A 16772-nucleotide genomic window follows, 5' to 3' on the forward strand; every position below is an offset into this window, starting at 1 on the left:
TAGTTATACATGCCTTTTACCTAAGAACAGTTAGACATGGATAATGTGGTCTGTTTTTGTAAACTGTCCTTATCAAATGTGACTCTCTATCCTGTAATTATCATTAATGTTTTCTAGTTAACTGTCAAGTTTCATTTTCCTCTGAAACCAAGGAAATACATGTCTGAAATGGATGCCTCCGTATTTTAGTAGCACAACTGCCCAGAGTTCTTAAGCAGACGACAGAAGATTTGCTGTCAGTATGAACTTGAGTCATATGTTCCTTTCTATTCTTCTTATGTTGCTATATAAATTTGTGCTTTTCTACTATTAATTATGAATGCAGTCAGCATTTTACCACATTCATTCCCCCAGCACCACTGCCAGCCATCCCTTTACCACATCAGTCTTTATTTAATGTTTTGATTTGCAGGGTAGTCATTTTCAGTAAGCATATTTCAGTCAGACTTAGAGCCCTGTAAGCAGAGGGGTAGTAATTGCTATGTGATGACATTTATTTGTTGTGGGATTTTTTTTAATATATGTATAATACTGCTTTACTCCTATTTTGAATTTATGCATTCCTCTTTCGTCATGATTTCATCTTGGGTTGTAACAGTAGCAGTTCAGAGTTTGTCAGGAGCAGCCTTGATGGTCCCTAGTTGAGTTTATCCTTTCCCTGTACTGTGGCATGTAATAACAGGCCATTCCATCCTGTTCTATGATGCCATATGCCTGCTACATAAGCTTGCTCTCAGTTTGCCCCAGTTTCTTTACACTCCAGAGACACTGTAAGGAGTAGCCTTTGGATGTTTTTTTTGTCTAGAACTTTTCATGCAACAACTGGTGGAGAGATCGACTTTCTGCCCCAAGCATGTTCATTAGCATGAACACATGGATGCACGCACAGAGGAAAGGGCAGGGCCCTGCAGTTATGTCTAGTTTTAAACCAGCTGTCCTGTTTCTGTAGATGCTGAGCTCAGCAGCTACTAACAAGGACTTGAGTCTGTGTGTATCCTGTATATCCCCTGCCAGGGTAGAAGACAAGAAGCAATGAAGGCAGAAATACCTCTCCAACTTTGTTGGGGGGGGGTGCATTCTGAGGTGGTAGTGCAGCCCAGCCCTCTCCTAGTTGGTTGGAACGTGAAGTTAACAGCCTTTTCCTGAGAAGTGACTCCCCACATTAGCCAGTCAGGTATCTTTGGAATTTGGGTCGAGGACTAAACTTCCAGGCCTTCATGGGTAGATGGTGCCTATATGTGAAGTATCCTATGTGTCATCATTAAGACTTGGATCCCATAGACTAGACACAAAACAGGTGTTTGTCTTATAATGGCTTGAGTTGCTAGTTCAGGAATGCACCCTTAAGGAATATGTCCTAAAGCTGTTACTGGACCCAGTAATAACATCTTTCCCCCACCAAGTGCCAACGCTGTCTGGAACAGAGTCTTGTGACAGTCACACACCATATCTATATCACCCCCACCTAACTAATATCATTTTTTTATTTGAGCCCCACCCCTCACTGCTTCTGTCATTTATGCCCCACCCCTCCAGTCTAGAGAGACTGTCAAGTTTATGAGGAGCAGTTTGTCCTGGTTTGCAGCACTGCCCCATTCCCTCCAAAACATTAATCACATATCTGACGGGAAAATGTATGAATAAGAATCCACTATGAATATTTTACATTCAGTTTACATAAGATTATATAAAGCTAAAAGCTGAGAATCTTTAAAAGTTGCAAGCTCAAAGCAATGATATTCCCAAGACTGTAAAAAAAAAAAAACCATGAAAACATTTTCCGGAGGAGGGCAACACCCTGCACAGCCTATCCAATAGGGGAAAGCCCCCCAAACTTTATATGTACAACTCCAAGTTTGTACTAACTGTGAGAAAACAGAATATACATACAATCTAACATGCACCTTCTACATCTTCACAAAGTCCAGTGAAACAAACTAAAGATGTAATCCACACCATAAATAAAGCTGATGTATTGAAATGTTGGCAAAAGGAATTAGATGATCTTCCTTTTTTGATGTTTCAGGGCTCAAGAAATGTAATTATGTCAAGGACATTCCCTAAATGCCAATACTCCAAATAAAGTTCACTGAAAGCACTTTCAGTGAACATCATTATAAGACTGTGAGAATGAGCATGCTTATGCACATTACAAATTGACTCAGAGTACAACAGAAGTGATAGATGAAATTTGCTGATGTTTGATTGGTGGAATATCCCAATCGTTGACCCTGTAAGGAGGGTCCTGTTGAAGCTCAAGTGATATGGTAAGTTTTGAAACAATGAAATTGGTTTCCTTTTTGTGCAGAACCTTTTGTTTATCACTTTAATAATTATTAGATGATTGTTGTAGTATTGCTGACTTTTGGTGAGTATTCTGCCAAGGGTAGCTTACTTCTGACCAGTCTATAAAAGCTTAGGCATCTCCCACTCACTTTGTCTGGCCAACCTATGACCTATGCACAGGACTACTTACTGGTACTGATGTATGGGTGTAAAAAATGTTCAGAACTTTCGTGCTGCAAGTTTTTGAAGGAAGACTTGCAATCTTGCCATATGACCTATTGCGTCTAAAATCATTGTGGGCAGCTAAGGTTCGTAGGTGTTTACTAGGCTAACGACCACAAGGGCCTTTTTAAGCCTATCCATGCATCCCAAATCTCTGACTAGTTCTGATACCCGTAATAATTGTAAGCATGTGCCTGGGAGATGAACCATTTACTGTTTGCATTAGAGACATAGGTGCCAAACTGGGCTGAATTTCCAGTTTCCCATCTAATTGTCCAAGTTGCACTTGAATTGGGTTAGGGAGGAACTCTGCCTCACATGGATGGGAGTAACTCTGCTTCACATGGATGGGAAGCTTGTTCCATAGACGGGGGAATGTCTCTAGGATACATACCTATCTCTCCAGCAGGTGCTGTTTTTATCACAGGCAAGGTTTAAGTCTTTAGAACAGGTAATTGTGGTACAGTTTGTTTTGTAGATATACAGGAGGTCCATCAGAGTGGGGTCTGACAACGCCCTATACCAGGCATAGATCTCCCCTCAAGAGCCTGTAGGAGACCGAATACAGGGATAGGGCCTTGAAGCGGTCTGCATAGGACATATTAATTACCCCCTGTATTCTTTTAATGAGGAACCCCTGTGGACGTTCCAGTTGTTGGATATGCCTGATTAGGTACGTACCAAAAGGGGCATTGTACTCAATGATAGGTCTGATGAATGCTGAATACAGTGGAACAATGACTTCCTTGGACTTGGATGCCATACCTTTGTTTATAAGTTGTGCAACATGTGATGATCAAAGGCTAGATTACTATCTGTGTGTGTCCCCAAGTACCTCGTAGAGGACCCTTCCTCATTTCCTTTTATTTTTCTTGAGAAAATTATTTATATGTCATCCAAGAAAGAGAAATTACAACTCCAGTTGAGACATCGCTTTCAAGGATAAGTGTCTTTTTTATCTCTCCGCAGGAGTGCTAGCCACTTGGTGGTATAAACCTTGGATCTAGATGATTCACTGTTGAAGTGACACCCCGACCCCATGTGCAAAATGGGAAAAGGGGTTGAGGGTGGATAGATGGATGTCCTTTTTTATCTACGCCCTGAACATATTTATAAAGTGCATTCAGTCTATCAGATTTTTGTACAGAAAACCATTTGCAGTTATTTCTCCTCTGCAAAATCAAATGCCTTCAAGGTTTTCCACGTCAGGATAGCCGCTGAGTCATGTGGCTTGGGCACCCATTCAGCTTAGAAAGAAAATTAAACAGTTGAAGGAAGACACAGAATTACTTGAAGTTTCTTTCAGTCACCCAGAGTCTGACATCTTTGTTAAAGCCTGCAGACCATCCATCTTCATTACCTGTTCCTGCAGTCGGGGCTCCTGGGGCTGACTAGGTACAAGTATTATCATGTCTGCAGTGAGCAGATGAATATACGACTTAACTGCAAAGAGAGATCAAAGACAGATTCTCTCTGTGTGGGAACTAGGGGAATTCCTCAAATTCTTCTCTGGAAGACATACCAGGGAACACTTATGGAGGTATGTCCAGGGTCTGCTGCTGCTGCTCATACAGTTTTCTTGGAGAGACTAAAGAAAAGGAAACAGAAAACCAATAATGTCTGACCTTCAGCTACCACCAACTCCTTCCTCTAGGGGTCCTCAGCAGGAGTGGTATGACTTCTTATCTTTTTTCTTTTTTTTTTAATTTACTACTACACCCACAGTTTTTACACCCCACAAAAGAAAGAAGTTGTCCTTTTCTGAAAAAGAGCTGTCTTCAAAATTTAAGGCTGAAGATTTAGCTTACTCTTCCAGAATTTACTCATCTACATGCTCTGAGTCTGAAGCGACTGATGTGTCTTCTGATTCCCATGTGAGGAACTGACTTTTAAAAATAAAATTCATAAAATGATGGAATTCTTCAATTGGAAGGGCAAGCAAATAGCTGAACCACTGGAAAGATTATATGGCCTGATGAATATAGAAAGTTCAAATCTCTCTGTCCTTCCTGTCTTAGTAGCTTTGGAAGACACATTTTTGCTGCTACTTTGGCATATGACTCTGCTACCTATGCCTAAGACGCCACACATGTTCTGCAAGGTTCCTGACACCCATAAGTGCTTATATAAAAGCCTATCTTCAGACCCAGCAGTCCTCTGTGAAATCAGATACACCGCCCATGTTGCTTCTTTCCACAAGTGCTGTACCAACTGACAGCAGGGCAATGGACAGATAAAGAAAGTATATACTTCTACCAATCTGTCTTTAATTGCCATTAATTGCCAAACTCACATGACCAGATACATGCTTTCTTTTTTGATAACCTTGCTGAATTGCTATATAACATTCCAGGCTAAGGCAGTAAAGCTTTTTTGCAGGATATGCTCAATTCAGCCTTGCAAACAGTGAGGCATTCCATTAAGTGAGGATATGACGCTGCTGAAACTTCCTCTAGAGCAGCTACCACTTATGCCTGCCTTTAGACTGCAATTTGTACCGGATGCTGATAAAGCCAAAAATTTGGATGTTCTTTTAGGTAAAGATAGCTTATTTGTCTCCTCTTCTGCAGAGATATGCAAGAAACTAGAGGAAAGATAATGCAGGACTTTATCAGCTTTTTCTCCCATCCCTTAGTTAATGTGAAACTCTCTCTCCAAGTCTGGTCCCTTTCTGTACTAATTTCAGAAATCCTTTCAATAGAAAGGAAAGATGGCAGGGCAAACCAAAATGTGATTTCAAAGGATGCAAGTGACTCTCACTGTCTCCCCTTTGAAGAAAAATAACTTCAGATGCTTGGGTTTTGGATGTCATAAAAAACACATACAGCCTACACTGGAATTCAACTCCAGATACCATCAGGAATTCCTCAGGTTCCCTCAGACCAAAAACACCTAGTCCTTCCATTTCTGTTAGACCATTTCTTCCCTCTCAAATAGGAAAAAGGTTTTACTCCAGCCTTTTGCTGATTCGTAGAAAAGGTGGCTGGAGACCAGTTCTGGACTTCTCCATTATAAATACCTTTATCCATCCACTGCCCCCTTTTCCTATTTTTAAACATGGGATTGGGATGTTACTTCAACAATGACTATCATCTAGAACCAATTTTCACACTGCTGGGTGGCTAACCCTACTCCGGTTGTTCTTCCATATTGCATGCAAGGTCACCCCTACCATCAGTTTAATGTGTCCAGTCTATCTACTATGCGTTTTTGGAATGTGAGAGGAAACCCCAGAGAAAATCCACATGAACAAAGTGAGGACATTCGGACTCCATACAGAAGGCATCCTAGTCAAAAATCAAATCAGAAAACCTCTTGCTGTGAGATGACAAAGCTACCCACTGCGCCACTGTGGTGCCACAAACACCTTTATATCTTTACATCTGAACACCTTTATATATGCTAAATAGTAGCCATTCATTCTATCTAAACTTTCTTAAAGTTACAATATTCAAGATTCTAACTCTCCAAAATCTTTTTTCCTCTCATCATTCCCCAAGTCCTCTTTAATATCTTGGAACTGAAAGATGTCTATCTGCGTATACCTATTCAAGCAAAACACAGGCAATTCTTATGATTCTGTGTATTAATATATGAATTTCAGTACTGGTTTACCTCGGTTTTTGGATTGTCTACAGTACCAAGGGATTTCACAAAATGCTTAGCTCCAGTCATACCTTTCTGCAGATGCCAAGGTATTTGTATATGTCTGTAATTGGACAATTACCTGATTCAACCTACTTCTTTTCAGATAATTCTCCAAGACTTACATTTAGCAATCAGTATCTTTCTTCACCTAGAACACACACAGAAATTCACTCTAGAACCCACTAAGTCTCTTGTATTTCTTGAATGTCTTCTAGATACTTCCAGCATGATGGCTTTCCTTCCCTCTTCTGGGAAAAGTCCATTTTCTGATGGCCTACTTTTTATGCCTCACAGATATTCAAATGACTTCAGAGAGAGCCCTGGGGTTTATGACATTCTTAGTTCAAATGATCATGTATGCCAGTGAAGAAGATTCAGTGGTACCTCAAATTAATTTGGGCACAACACTACCATTCTCTGTCTTTTCAAATCCCTCTTCTCTTTTGTGAGGAAATAAACTTTTTGGTGGATCTTTCAGATAACAGGGGTGGTGGTGATTCTTCACAGTGGATGCCTCAGACCTTGCATGGCAGGCTTGTTCAAAGGAGGTCAAAGTCCAGGGGAATCTAGTCCAAATAAGTTAGGTGTAAACACAAAAACCACAAAGAGATGAAACCCCTGATATATGACCTTCAGATTCTACAGCACTTCTGGATTCTAGAACTTCTTCAGCTCTCGACAGTCGTACTATAATCATGTGATATATCAATAAATAAGGGGGAACAAAAGTCTTGCCACTTTTGCAGACTTGCTGTGTTACAGTTTGACTGATCAATACATCATTTTCTTTATCTGCAAGCTGTATACATCCCTTCACAACTGAATTCAATGGCAGACCACTTGAGCGCATCCCCAGGAATGGATGCCAAACAGAGAGGTCTTTCTTCAAATTGCGGAGAACTCCCAGATAGATCTCAATTCCTACAATATGAACTGGCAGCTCAGACTCTCTTGGGGGATATTCCATGCAAGAAAGCTTGGAAAATGGATGCCTTCTTTCCATGGAAAGGCAAATTCTTGTACATCTTCACTCCCTTTCCAGTTATTCCAAAGGTCCTTCTAAAGATTCATAAAGACAATCCAAAAGTACTGTTTGAGACACTCTTTTGGCACAGACAACATTGATCCTCCCTTTTTTCTCCATGCCAGGGGTAATCACCACAAGTTACTTCACAGGATGGATCTGCTTACACAACAAAAGGGCACTCCTAACCTAAAGACAGTGACCATCTCAGTTTGGATGATATGCTTCTAATTCCATTCAAGCACCTTTACTCTGAGGATATGTTGCAGGTAGTAAAGGAGGAGGACAGAAAACCTGCAACAAGAAAATCTCATATTTCAAAATGGAAAAGGTTTTCTAACTGGTGCGGCAACAGAGGATATGATCCATATCACGTGAGGTCCCCATTATCCTCAAATACTTGTGTGAGATGCTCAACTCTCGTCTTGAAGTGCATTTGTCAGCCATTGCGGCCTGCATTCTAGTTGATCACCTCTATCTTCATGCTGTGAGACCAAACAGGATCTCTAAAAGGCATCCTTCACTTAAAGTCCACCAAAAAATCCATTCATCCTGAGCAGGACTTGAATTATGTTCTTGAGAAGCTGACTTTGTTTTTTCTTTTGAACCAGCTTGTTTTACATCTTTATAATGTTGTGCTTAGCAAAAGGCTGTACTTCTCCTTTACTAATTTTTCATAAAGACAGGCTAGCCAGAGAAGTCTTTCTTCCTTTATGCCTAAAGTTGTCACAGAAATGTCTGTAAATCCATATAGTCATCTGCCTGCATTTTCCCAGTCCCCTCCCCCCTACAAAAAGTAGGAGAAAGAATCCTTTATTTGTTGGATATTCATAGTTCAGATTTTACTTGAATAGGGCAAGAAATATTAGAATATGTGACCAACTTCTTATGAATGAAAAAAGGTAGGTCTTCCACTTTATAAACATGCCGTTTCTAGGTGTCGTGTCTTTTAGCTTTTTTCTTCTATTGGATGGCTTGGTGGTGTAGAGGTTAACATTGTCACCTCACAGCAAGAGATTCTCTTGGTTCGATTCTTGGCTGGGGTGGCTTCTGTGTGGAGTCTGCATGTCCTCCCTGTATTCGTGTGGTTTCCTTCGGATACTCCAGTTTCCTCCCACACTCCTAAGACATGCATCGGGAGCGTTTCTCCCCGGGCAACAAATGCTAAATAAATAAAATAAAATAAAATATTCCTGCAGTAGTAAAGCACTTCAAGATCAGATCCAAGCACATTCTGCTGGAGCTATGGCATCTTCTGGAACATTCTTCAAGAGTCTTGACTCGAAATCTATTCTAAAGGCAGCTACTTGGACTTGTGTTCATACTTTCACAAAATATAACTGGCTAATTATCTTTTCCAGAGCCATACCAGGTTTTGTCAGAACCATCCTTCATAAGTTACTAGACTCCAGCTTAGTTCCTGAAACCTCAATCCTTTCAGCATTAAAAGCTTTGGAAATTGTCTTCATACTGCAACATTAATTTAATGGTGAACATAGTGCATTTGTGTAAGGACTTACAGTAAAGTAGATGTTCAGATAGAACTGTTGCTGTAAATGCACCCTTGCATTCCCCATGCTCTTGTTCTTCTCTGATTTTTATCCTTGGCTGTGGTGGACCTTCTTTTTAGTTCTTACCATGCTCTTTTTTTACTTTTCAAAATTGATGTTTGAGCCTAACCTCTTTAAGCCTCTTTTTTTTCCTGGGGCAAGAAAGCTCTGAGAATTTTCATTCACATATATTCCATAAGTGCCAAATATGTAGCATCTGACATAAGTCATCGGTTGGACATACGGCATAAGAGGAAAGTGCCTAAGGTTTTGTAGACTGGCCAGACGTGTGTGGCACATTTGGCAGGATGCATCCCATAAGTCAGCAATACTGCAACAGTGATTTATTTGAACATCTACTGTTATGATTAAGTTAGTACTTAACTGTACCTATTAAACAATATTCCCAGTTATTTATGAAAACAGTATGTGCCTAGAGCTACACAGTTCGAATGAATCAACTGGTTACTTTAGCAATGTATCTTGTATAACAACTGTTTAGAATGCAGCAAACTGGTGTTTATTATTTTTTGTTTGTGTTACAGGCCCACAAGTTCCCTGAATGTTCTTCATAATCTTTTGAAGAAGGTGTCAGAGTGAGTATGGTTGTTAGGGTCACCATGATAACCACTACCTGCAGTAGTTAGTGAAACCTTAATGTTGCAGTCTCAAATTACTCAACGTTTGTAAAGGTAATGTTTTTCTGAGACTTAAGTATGAAACATGGGAAAATGTTCTCTCTTTTTCTAATGCAGGTCATTTTGTAGTTAAGGCAATTATAATATCACTGTACCTAGCATTTATAGGGCACATGATTGTTTTGCAGAAGGGGTAGATGCAGACTTCGCTTTGGAGAGTTTGTTTTGGTGGTTTTTGCTTTCTCTTGGCAGTATGAAATAAACATCCCTTAGTCTATAATCCCTTAGTCTTGTACTGCTTTCCTCATGCCAGTATGCTAGATGAGAAATTAAACTGAGGTCTCAGCTCTCTGACTTAGTGGTAGTTCAGGTAGATGCAAAAATATATTGCAGCATTTATTAAAAGGAGTAGGGATCAGTATTATATGCCATCATATTTACATTACAATAAAATCAAAATATTTTACATTTTCACATTTTACAAAAACTTAACACATTTCAAATATTGTCTTTATATCTTAAAACTGCAAGAAAGATCCAGCCAAGCTAGAGTCTTTCCTGTGTGTAATACCTTAAATTTCCTGTAGTGGTGGACCATGGGATATATGCAAATTATTTCTTAAGGAAATAACAGTGTTTCAGCTACATGGCTTCTGAATGCCTATGACTTTTTACTCTTTAAGTCTTTCAGTACATTCAAGCTAATTAAGCCAAACCCTACTTGAAGCATTCAAAAGCCATGTAGCTGAACCACTGGTATGTTCTGTATATCCCATTGGCCTCTAGCATAGGAGGTTAAAGTATTACACAGTAAAGACTCTAATTTTGATGGGTTTTTCTTACAGTTTTCACTTAATGGTTTGTCTGTGTAACTTTTACACTTTGGTTTGGATATTATCTTTGTGTCACACATTTTCTTCTTTTCTTTTCAACCATCCCAAACGTTTTACCCATAACTACAGTTTAATTTCTTCTCTGCACTTATTTTATTATATAAAACACTGCCATCCAAATATGCCATATAATCCAAAAAATCTTTTGTCTGCACAATATGCTTTTTTTCTCTGATTGTGTTATCTACACACAATCCTCTCCAAGTTCTCAGTTTTGTACTCCCCCTTTTCCCGTATCACCTTACTTTGGTTCCAGACAATTTTTATCCTAATTCTATGAAGGTAATCCATGTTTTTTTCTGTCCCATATGCATTATGCCTCATTTCCTCATCCTGCTTAGATTTCATAATTACTTTTACTAGCAATTTATTTAAAATAAGTTTTCATAAATACTTGACATTCTTTGATTTCCAAATGATTCCTTCCTGTCTTTTGCCCTTTAAATTTCCTCACTGATTGCAGCACTAAGTGCAGTATAGAACTTGTCCTTGATTTCCTGGGTAGAAGTTAAAGTAGGAACTTAGACACTAAAGATGTTGACCATGGCCACTGGTGTTTGTAGCTGAATTTTTAGCAATCTCTCATTTTCCATATTTGGTGGTATAACTAAGCCAGAGAGGTTGTTTCTAATTGCAAAACTAACGCCATGTTCCCTGGTCTCTTCTGGAAGCTTCCCATCCCAGAAAAGGGTAAAGTCCTTCTCCCTGAGACATCCAATGGATGGCAGAATTGTTTCCAGGAGAGCTGCAATGTCCATTTCCAATTTTCTCCGTGCATTATTAATGATTGCGGTCTTCCGAGCATCACTGATGTTCTGTATATCTTCCGTAAGGCCTGGAGTCATCGTCCTTGTGTTCCAGGTGCCGAGCCTAAAGGCTGGTTTATTGTATTGCCTTTTTTTTTCCAGGAGTGTGGTTAACAATTCACCTGTTGGGGGTTCCCTAAACCCCACACAACAGTGGACCAATGAGATCAAAGTATCTCTGACACCACTGGAAGCAGCCCCTGGAACCTTAGTCTATGCCAGTTGAGTGCATTAGCTTATTACTCGTAGCTGCTGCTTCCCATGTTGTGTTACCGCTCACAAAGTGAAGCTCTCTAGGGCGCAGGCCTGGGCAAGTGAATTTTAAGGAAACAGCTGATGCCCAGCAGTGGGTTCCCCTGCTCCATGGCACTGATGTAATCCAAAGGGAAAGGCAAGGCTTGGTATCAGTGTCATTGCAGGAGCTGCCAGAGTGAGGTCGAGTACAACCTCAAAGGGGGCTCAATCTCTGGATTTTTCCTCAGGGCTTACTCTTGAAGAGTTCACCCTGATTAGGTATTGCCGCAAGGCAGAGGCTGTTTTAAATAAGAGTTTACGTTCTCATAGGCAGGCTGTCTTCCCAGCCTGATGAGCCTCACCTGCCCAAAGAAACTGGTTTTAAGGCACCATTCACCTTCCTTCTGTCAGTACAAGTGGTTTCCCCAGACTTAGAAACTAAGCCACACATGAAGGTCAGGAGCTGGACTTGGACTGTCAGAGGCTATTAGAGATGAGTGCCATGGGAGCATTTTATAGATAGTGAAAGTTTATCCCCACTACCATCCCTGCTGTGACAACCTTTGACACCATTTAGATCCTTAAGGAGAATAACAATAACCATGCAGAATATCATGTTCATAAAGTAGCAGAAAGTATTCTAAGAACTAAGACAACACGGGAACAGAGAAAGGAAATTCTGACAATAGGGATGGCTACAATTAGGGATACAGAGAATAGGCAAGAGGGGGCTGGAATTTACTAGAGAAAACTGGCAAAGGAACCATGGTATTGGGGAGCAAATTAGACAGGGAAAGATAATAGAATGGGAAGAGGCAAATAATTCATTGGGACTGCAGGCTAGAGATTGCCCTCCCTGTTAATGATTGATATCAGAATATAGGCAAAGGGAAAGGAATAGGGGGGCTCCTAAGTGAAAGTCTTGCATATGTAAAATTTTTAGTAGAATCTACAACAGAAGCTGCTGTTAAAAGGGGGATAATTAATAGGGCATAGTAAGGCCTTGCTGTGTTTAATTCTGGTGGCTGCCAAAAAAGCAATTACTAGAAAATGGATGTCAATGTCTAAACTAACCACACTAGAAGTAGAGAATATAGTAACAGAGATAAAAGAACTAGACAAGGGATCTTTAAAAAAGATTAATAGCAAATTACATAGAAAAAAATTAGAATTGTGGGAATAATACATGCAGAATAATGTATTTGAAGGAGGAAAGAGGTTTGAGAATGCAGGAATTGAATGAGCTATGTAACCTTTGAATGACAATGACTGTACAGAAGATAATAAGCGATGTGTAATGTTTCCAACTGAAAATGTGTCAATATGGTTTGTTTTCATTTATATAAATGCATAACTGCCTGTGTTCATAAGTGATAGTTCAATAAAGATGTTTCTTGTTTAAAAAAATAAAATAGAGATAAATAGTGGGATAACTTTTCTAGTACCTGTACATTGGGAAAGCAGATCTTACTTTTTTAGTACTAGTTAAAATCTTTAATGAAGAGTTTTAATTTAATGTATTAATTTAATAACTGGGTAAGTGGTGTTCATTGTGGACCCTTTCAGCCACAACTTATGCCACTAGGACAATGGTGAACGTAATGTATTCAAACAGTTTACAATACAGAGTCAATTAGCATATTTCTGGGAGCTGAAGGGAAACCAAAGTACCCAGATAAAACCCACAGACACACAAGAGCACCATTTGCATGCACTTAGGTAAGTGTGCTATGTAATCAGTTCCCATCTTCAATGTCCTTTCCTGGTTTGGGTGGACCGTTGTAACTGACTAGTTACGATACCAGGTCTTCCATATTTAATTTCTCCAAATCTTTTGAGTTTCTAATACCATGACAAGAATGGACCCTATTCCTAAGTCAAAGTACAATTAAAGTTCATGAAATTAGTATTGTTAGAATCTTTGATGTCAGCCAGAAGTGCTCTTCGCAGCACCCGCAGTGTGCCCAGTAATGACTTCTCTTGCAATTTGTACGGAGTTACATGTATTGGTAACATATCTAAATACGATTGTAGATGCTTTTTTATGTATTGGTAACACATCTAGATACGATTGTAGATTCTTTTTTTATAAGACCCATTGATCCTTCTGCTGTTGGGATTATCTGGCTATCTTACTTTTACATTGCTCTAATTTCTGCCTGCAAATCTTGATATTTTATGACTTTGAGTCTCTCTGTACGCAAGACACTGTAGTCACTGGGTGTAGCGGTTTTCAATGCTACTTTTGTCTTCTTTTCATGGACCACTATATCCAGTTTTTCTAGAATCTATCTTTTGAACTGTTGGTAATGTATGATCCCTTGTGATGAAACTTCATCATTTTCTATGATGATTGTGGCTCATGTTTGCAGTGTTTTTCAGCCACTTCAGAATACCATAATGTTTGCACGATCCCCACTGCAACAGTCTTGACACATTATTGTGCCTTTCTCCCACTGCAGAGCTCTTTAGATGGAACAGGAAATACACTATGCAGACTACCAGAAAGTAAAGCAGATCTTTGGTATAGACTCTTAGGGTATTTAAAAAGACAGACTAGGCAGATTTATTGTCGTCTCCTGCCATCAGTCACATGCAGTGTACTGTAATATAACTCCACACAGGCAGTGACTGTAGATCTTGATGGAATCCCAGATCCTGTATATTAGGACAGAAATATTAACTACTCCCTATAAATTGAGTGTGTTTTCACAGTCTGTTTATAGTATGGCATTTAGGTATTTTGGTTATTACACTCTGGTTGGCATTGACCAGTTAGACTGGATAACAGGGTCTTGAAATGTAAACCCAAATTTTCATAAATACACTAGACTGGAAATTGATTAAGTTGGTAGGAGAATAGTGTCCCTCCTTTATAGTGTTCTTTCCTGGTTTGGAGTGGACTTGTATAACAAGACTATTTCAGACTGATACTTATGTCACCTTTAGCCTTGGTTTTGTTAAAAAGATATTGCAGTGATACCATAAAGATTCAGTTTAGCAGTCTGACAGACTCTGGAATGAATGTGTTGTGGGGTTCTTGCCTAGCTCAAGGGCTCACTGCTCCCATCCCTTTAAAATGAATGGGTGGAAGAGGTGAAGATAGTGGAGCCATTGGGCAGGGTCCCTCAGTGGTGGAGAGGAGAGGGTAAAAAAAGTGAGGCACAGATTTTGTAGGATTATATTTCAAGTATCTCAACATAGCTTTCATTAGGAACTCTTGATTGTTTATCCTGTTAATATTAGTGGATCAAACCTTTAGTGTTTTGAGAGCTTGAGGGAAGTTGCCATCCCTTTAAAACAAACCTGTGGTTTGTTAAACATGTAAGGGACAATACCAGTTTTGTCTACCAATTTGGTCAGGATTTTTGAGATTACAGACTAATCCATTTGTGACTGTAGCTTCCAGGGGTCAGGGATACAAAGGTAAAATGTGGGGCATCATGTCTGAGACATGGCCAAATGTCAGTCAAACTCTGGTCACCTCCACTTTGCAGCAGCATTATCAGGGATAGTGTAGGCTTTTTGCTCCTTGTTTTGAGTGTAGTTGCAACAATGAAGTCTCCAGACAATTTGGTAGGTACCCCTGACTAGTTAAACCTTGTCAGAGCTGCAACCACATAGGACAAATGCTTCTAAGATTTAAGTAATCTCTTGGTGGCATTTTTGTTACTTTGGGTTCCACCCCAATTTGTCATTTACTAATATAAGAAGCTCTGTTTTAGAATAATGCACTATAACAAGAAGTTTACACCTATTCCATAATGGTAGAGCAGAGCTTGTGTGTGTGTGTGTGTGGGGGGGGGTGCACGCATGTGTGTCAGTGTCACAATTGCCTTAATCTTCTCCATGCAATGTTTGCATCCCATTAGTTAACTAGTTTTGTGGGTTTGCCTCCCAGTAATAGAATTAATGCCTATGATGTTTACAAATAATTTCTCAGTTCATTTGTAAACGCATGCATACTGCGTTAAAGTAAAAGTATTAAAAGCTGCACTACAGAAAAGTGCAAAATAAAATCTGTGAATAAACTCTAAAGCAATAAGTGAAGCATTTAGAAACACCAGCTGTAAGAAAATGGAATCTCTAAGGGAAAACTTGCATTGAAATGGAAAAACTTGTCAGTACTGTTTCTGACAGAAAATTATCCATTGAGATTCGGTCATCTATAGCAAAGCTTGGAAACCATCTCCTGACAGTTGATATTAGTCTTTAAAATTCGGTCACCTGTAACAATTGTGGGAAGCGGTAACCTGACAGGAGTTGATAGCTGCAAACTATTACTTAAAAGGTCCTGCGTGTCTGGCACTGGCAAATCTATCACTGCTGGGTAAGTTCCAGGATTTTCTCTTGTAAAATCATATCTTCAGAGAAGACAGGGTAAGGGTCACTGTCTGTTCTAATCCATTTCTTCAAGGACAACTGGAATAGAGGTCTTTCTTTTCCCTGAGGGTACACCCAGCAGAAGTAGATATGGCATGTGGAACGATTGAGGATTTCGTTTCCAGATCCTTCAGTTCTATTCATTGCAATTATGCTGGATTGTTATACATATGTTTCTTTGGCCCAGCTCGTGGCTGTGAAAACATGTACCTGAACAGATTCCTGATGTTTAGCCACTGATATGATTGCTGCAGATATAGCACCCAAAAGCATCATTTTGAAAGTCTGTTCCATTTGCAGACAACCTGGGTGAATATTTTCATAAAAAAAACATACAAAAGTAGGTTATTGCCATATCACTGTATACTAGAAATGTTTGTACCCTCTTTGACCCATCTCATGGCTGAAAAGCTGAAAAAGGTCCTGGTCCATTATTAACCCTATTAATACGTGTAAGTCAGCAAAGTCAAGCAAACCCTTTTATTAGGTGAGGCTGTACAAGGCATAACACTTTTATGGGATATATGTAAGATTCCTACTGTATGCCTGGCCAGAACTTGGCATCTTGGGGGTACAGAGCTTATAAGGCTATAGACATTTCACAGTCTGCCTTAGCTAGTTGGGGGAACTGCACTTTTCTCCGTAGTTATGAATTTCAAGGCTAGTTTTCAGGCAGCGGTGTTTTGAGACTAGAGAGGTCCATATCAGAATTGTGGTGCCAGTCATGAGTCTAAAAGAGAAAAAATGCTTAGCATTTGGTCAGCAATGCCACGTGTAAAAAAAAAAAAAAAAAAAAAAAATAGAACCATTTTTCAAAAGTTTTGCAAATCAAGTAAACCTTACACAGTTATAAAGAAAAGGTCACTCAAAAAGGTAAGTTGATCATATAGAGAGCTGCAACCCTACTTTCTACATAGATGGTGTATCAGTAATTGGTGAAAAGGTTGATGCAGTAAATTTGTTGGCAAAGAATGAAATCTTTTTATGCTGTCCAGATCAATGGTAAATCCACCGAGCTCAAAGTAGGCACTGGTTCAAAGTGTAATGTTATGTCAGCAGATTTATTTGCTAAGGTGAGAGCTGCTGAG

At 39.5% G+C, this 16772-nt stretch overlaps 1 protein-coding gene across 1 annotated transcript in view; it reads left to right on the plus strand.

Moving 5' to 3' along the window:
* Positions 1-16772, plus strand: part of ICE2 (interactor of little elongation complex ELL subunit 2) — a gene marked incomplete in the record, with an annotated part of 1939141 nt that overhangs the window by 1726687 nt on the left and 195682 nt on the right. Inside the window, 1 exon segment of the mRNA XM_044077213.1 lies at positions 9276-9326. Coding sequence (XP_043933148.1) covers positions 9276-9326 — 51 coding nt within the window.

This window comes from Protopterus annectens, chromosome 7.part0, assembly GCF_019279795.1.
Source record: "Protopterus annectens isolate FY-2018-M chromosome 7.part0, PAN1.0, whole genome shotgun sequence".
Taxonomy (NCBI): domain Eukaryota; kingdom Metazoa; phylum Chordata; order Ceratodontiformes; family Protopteridae; genus Protopterus; species Protopterus annectens.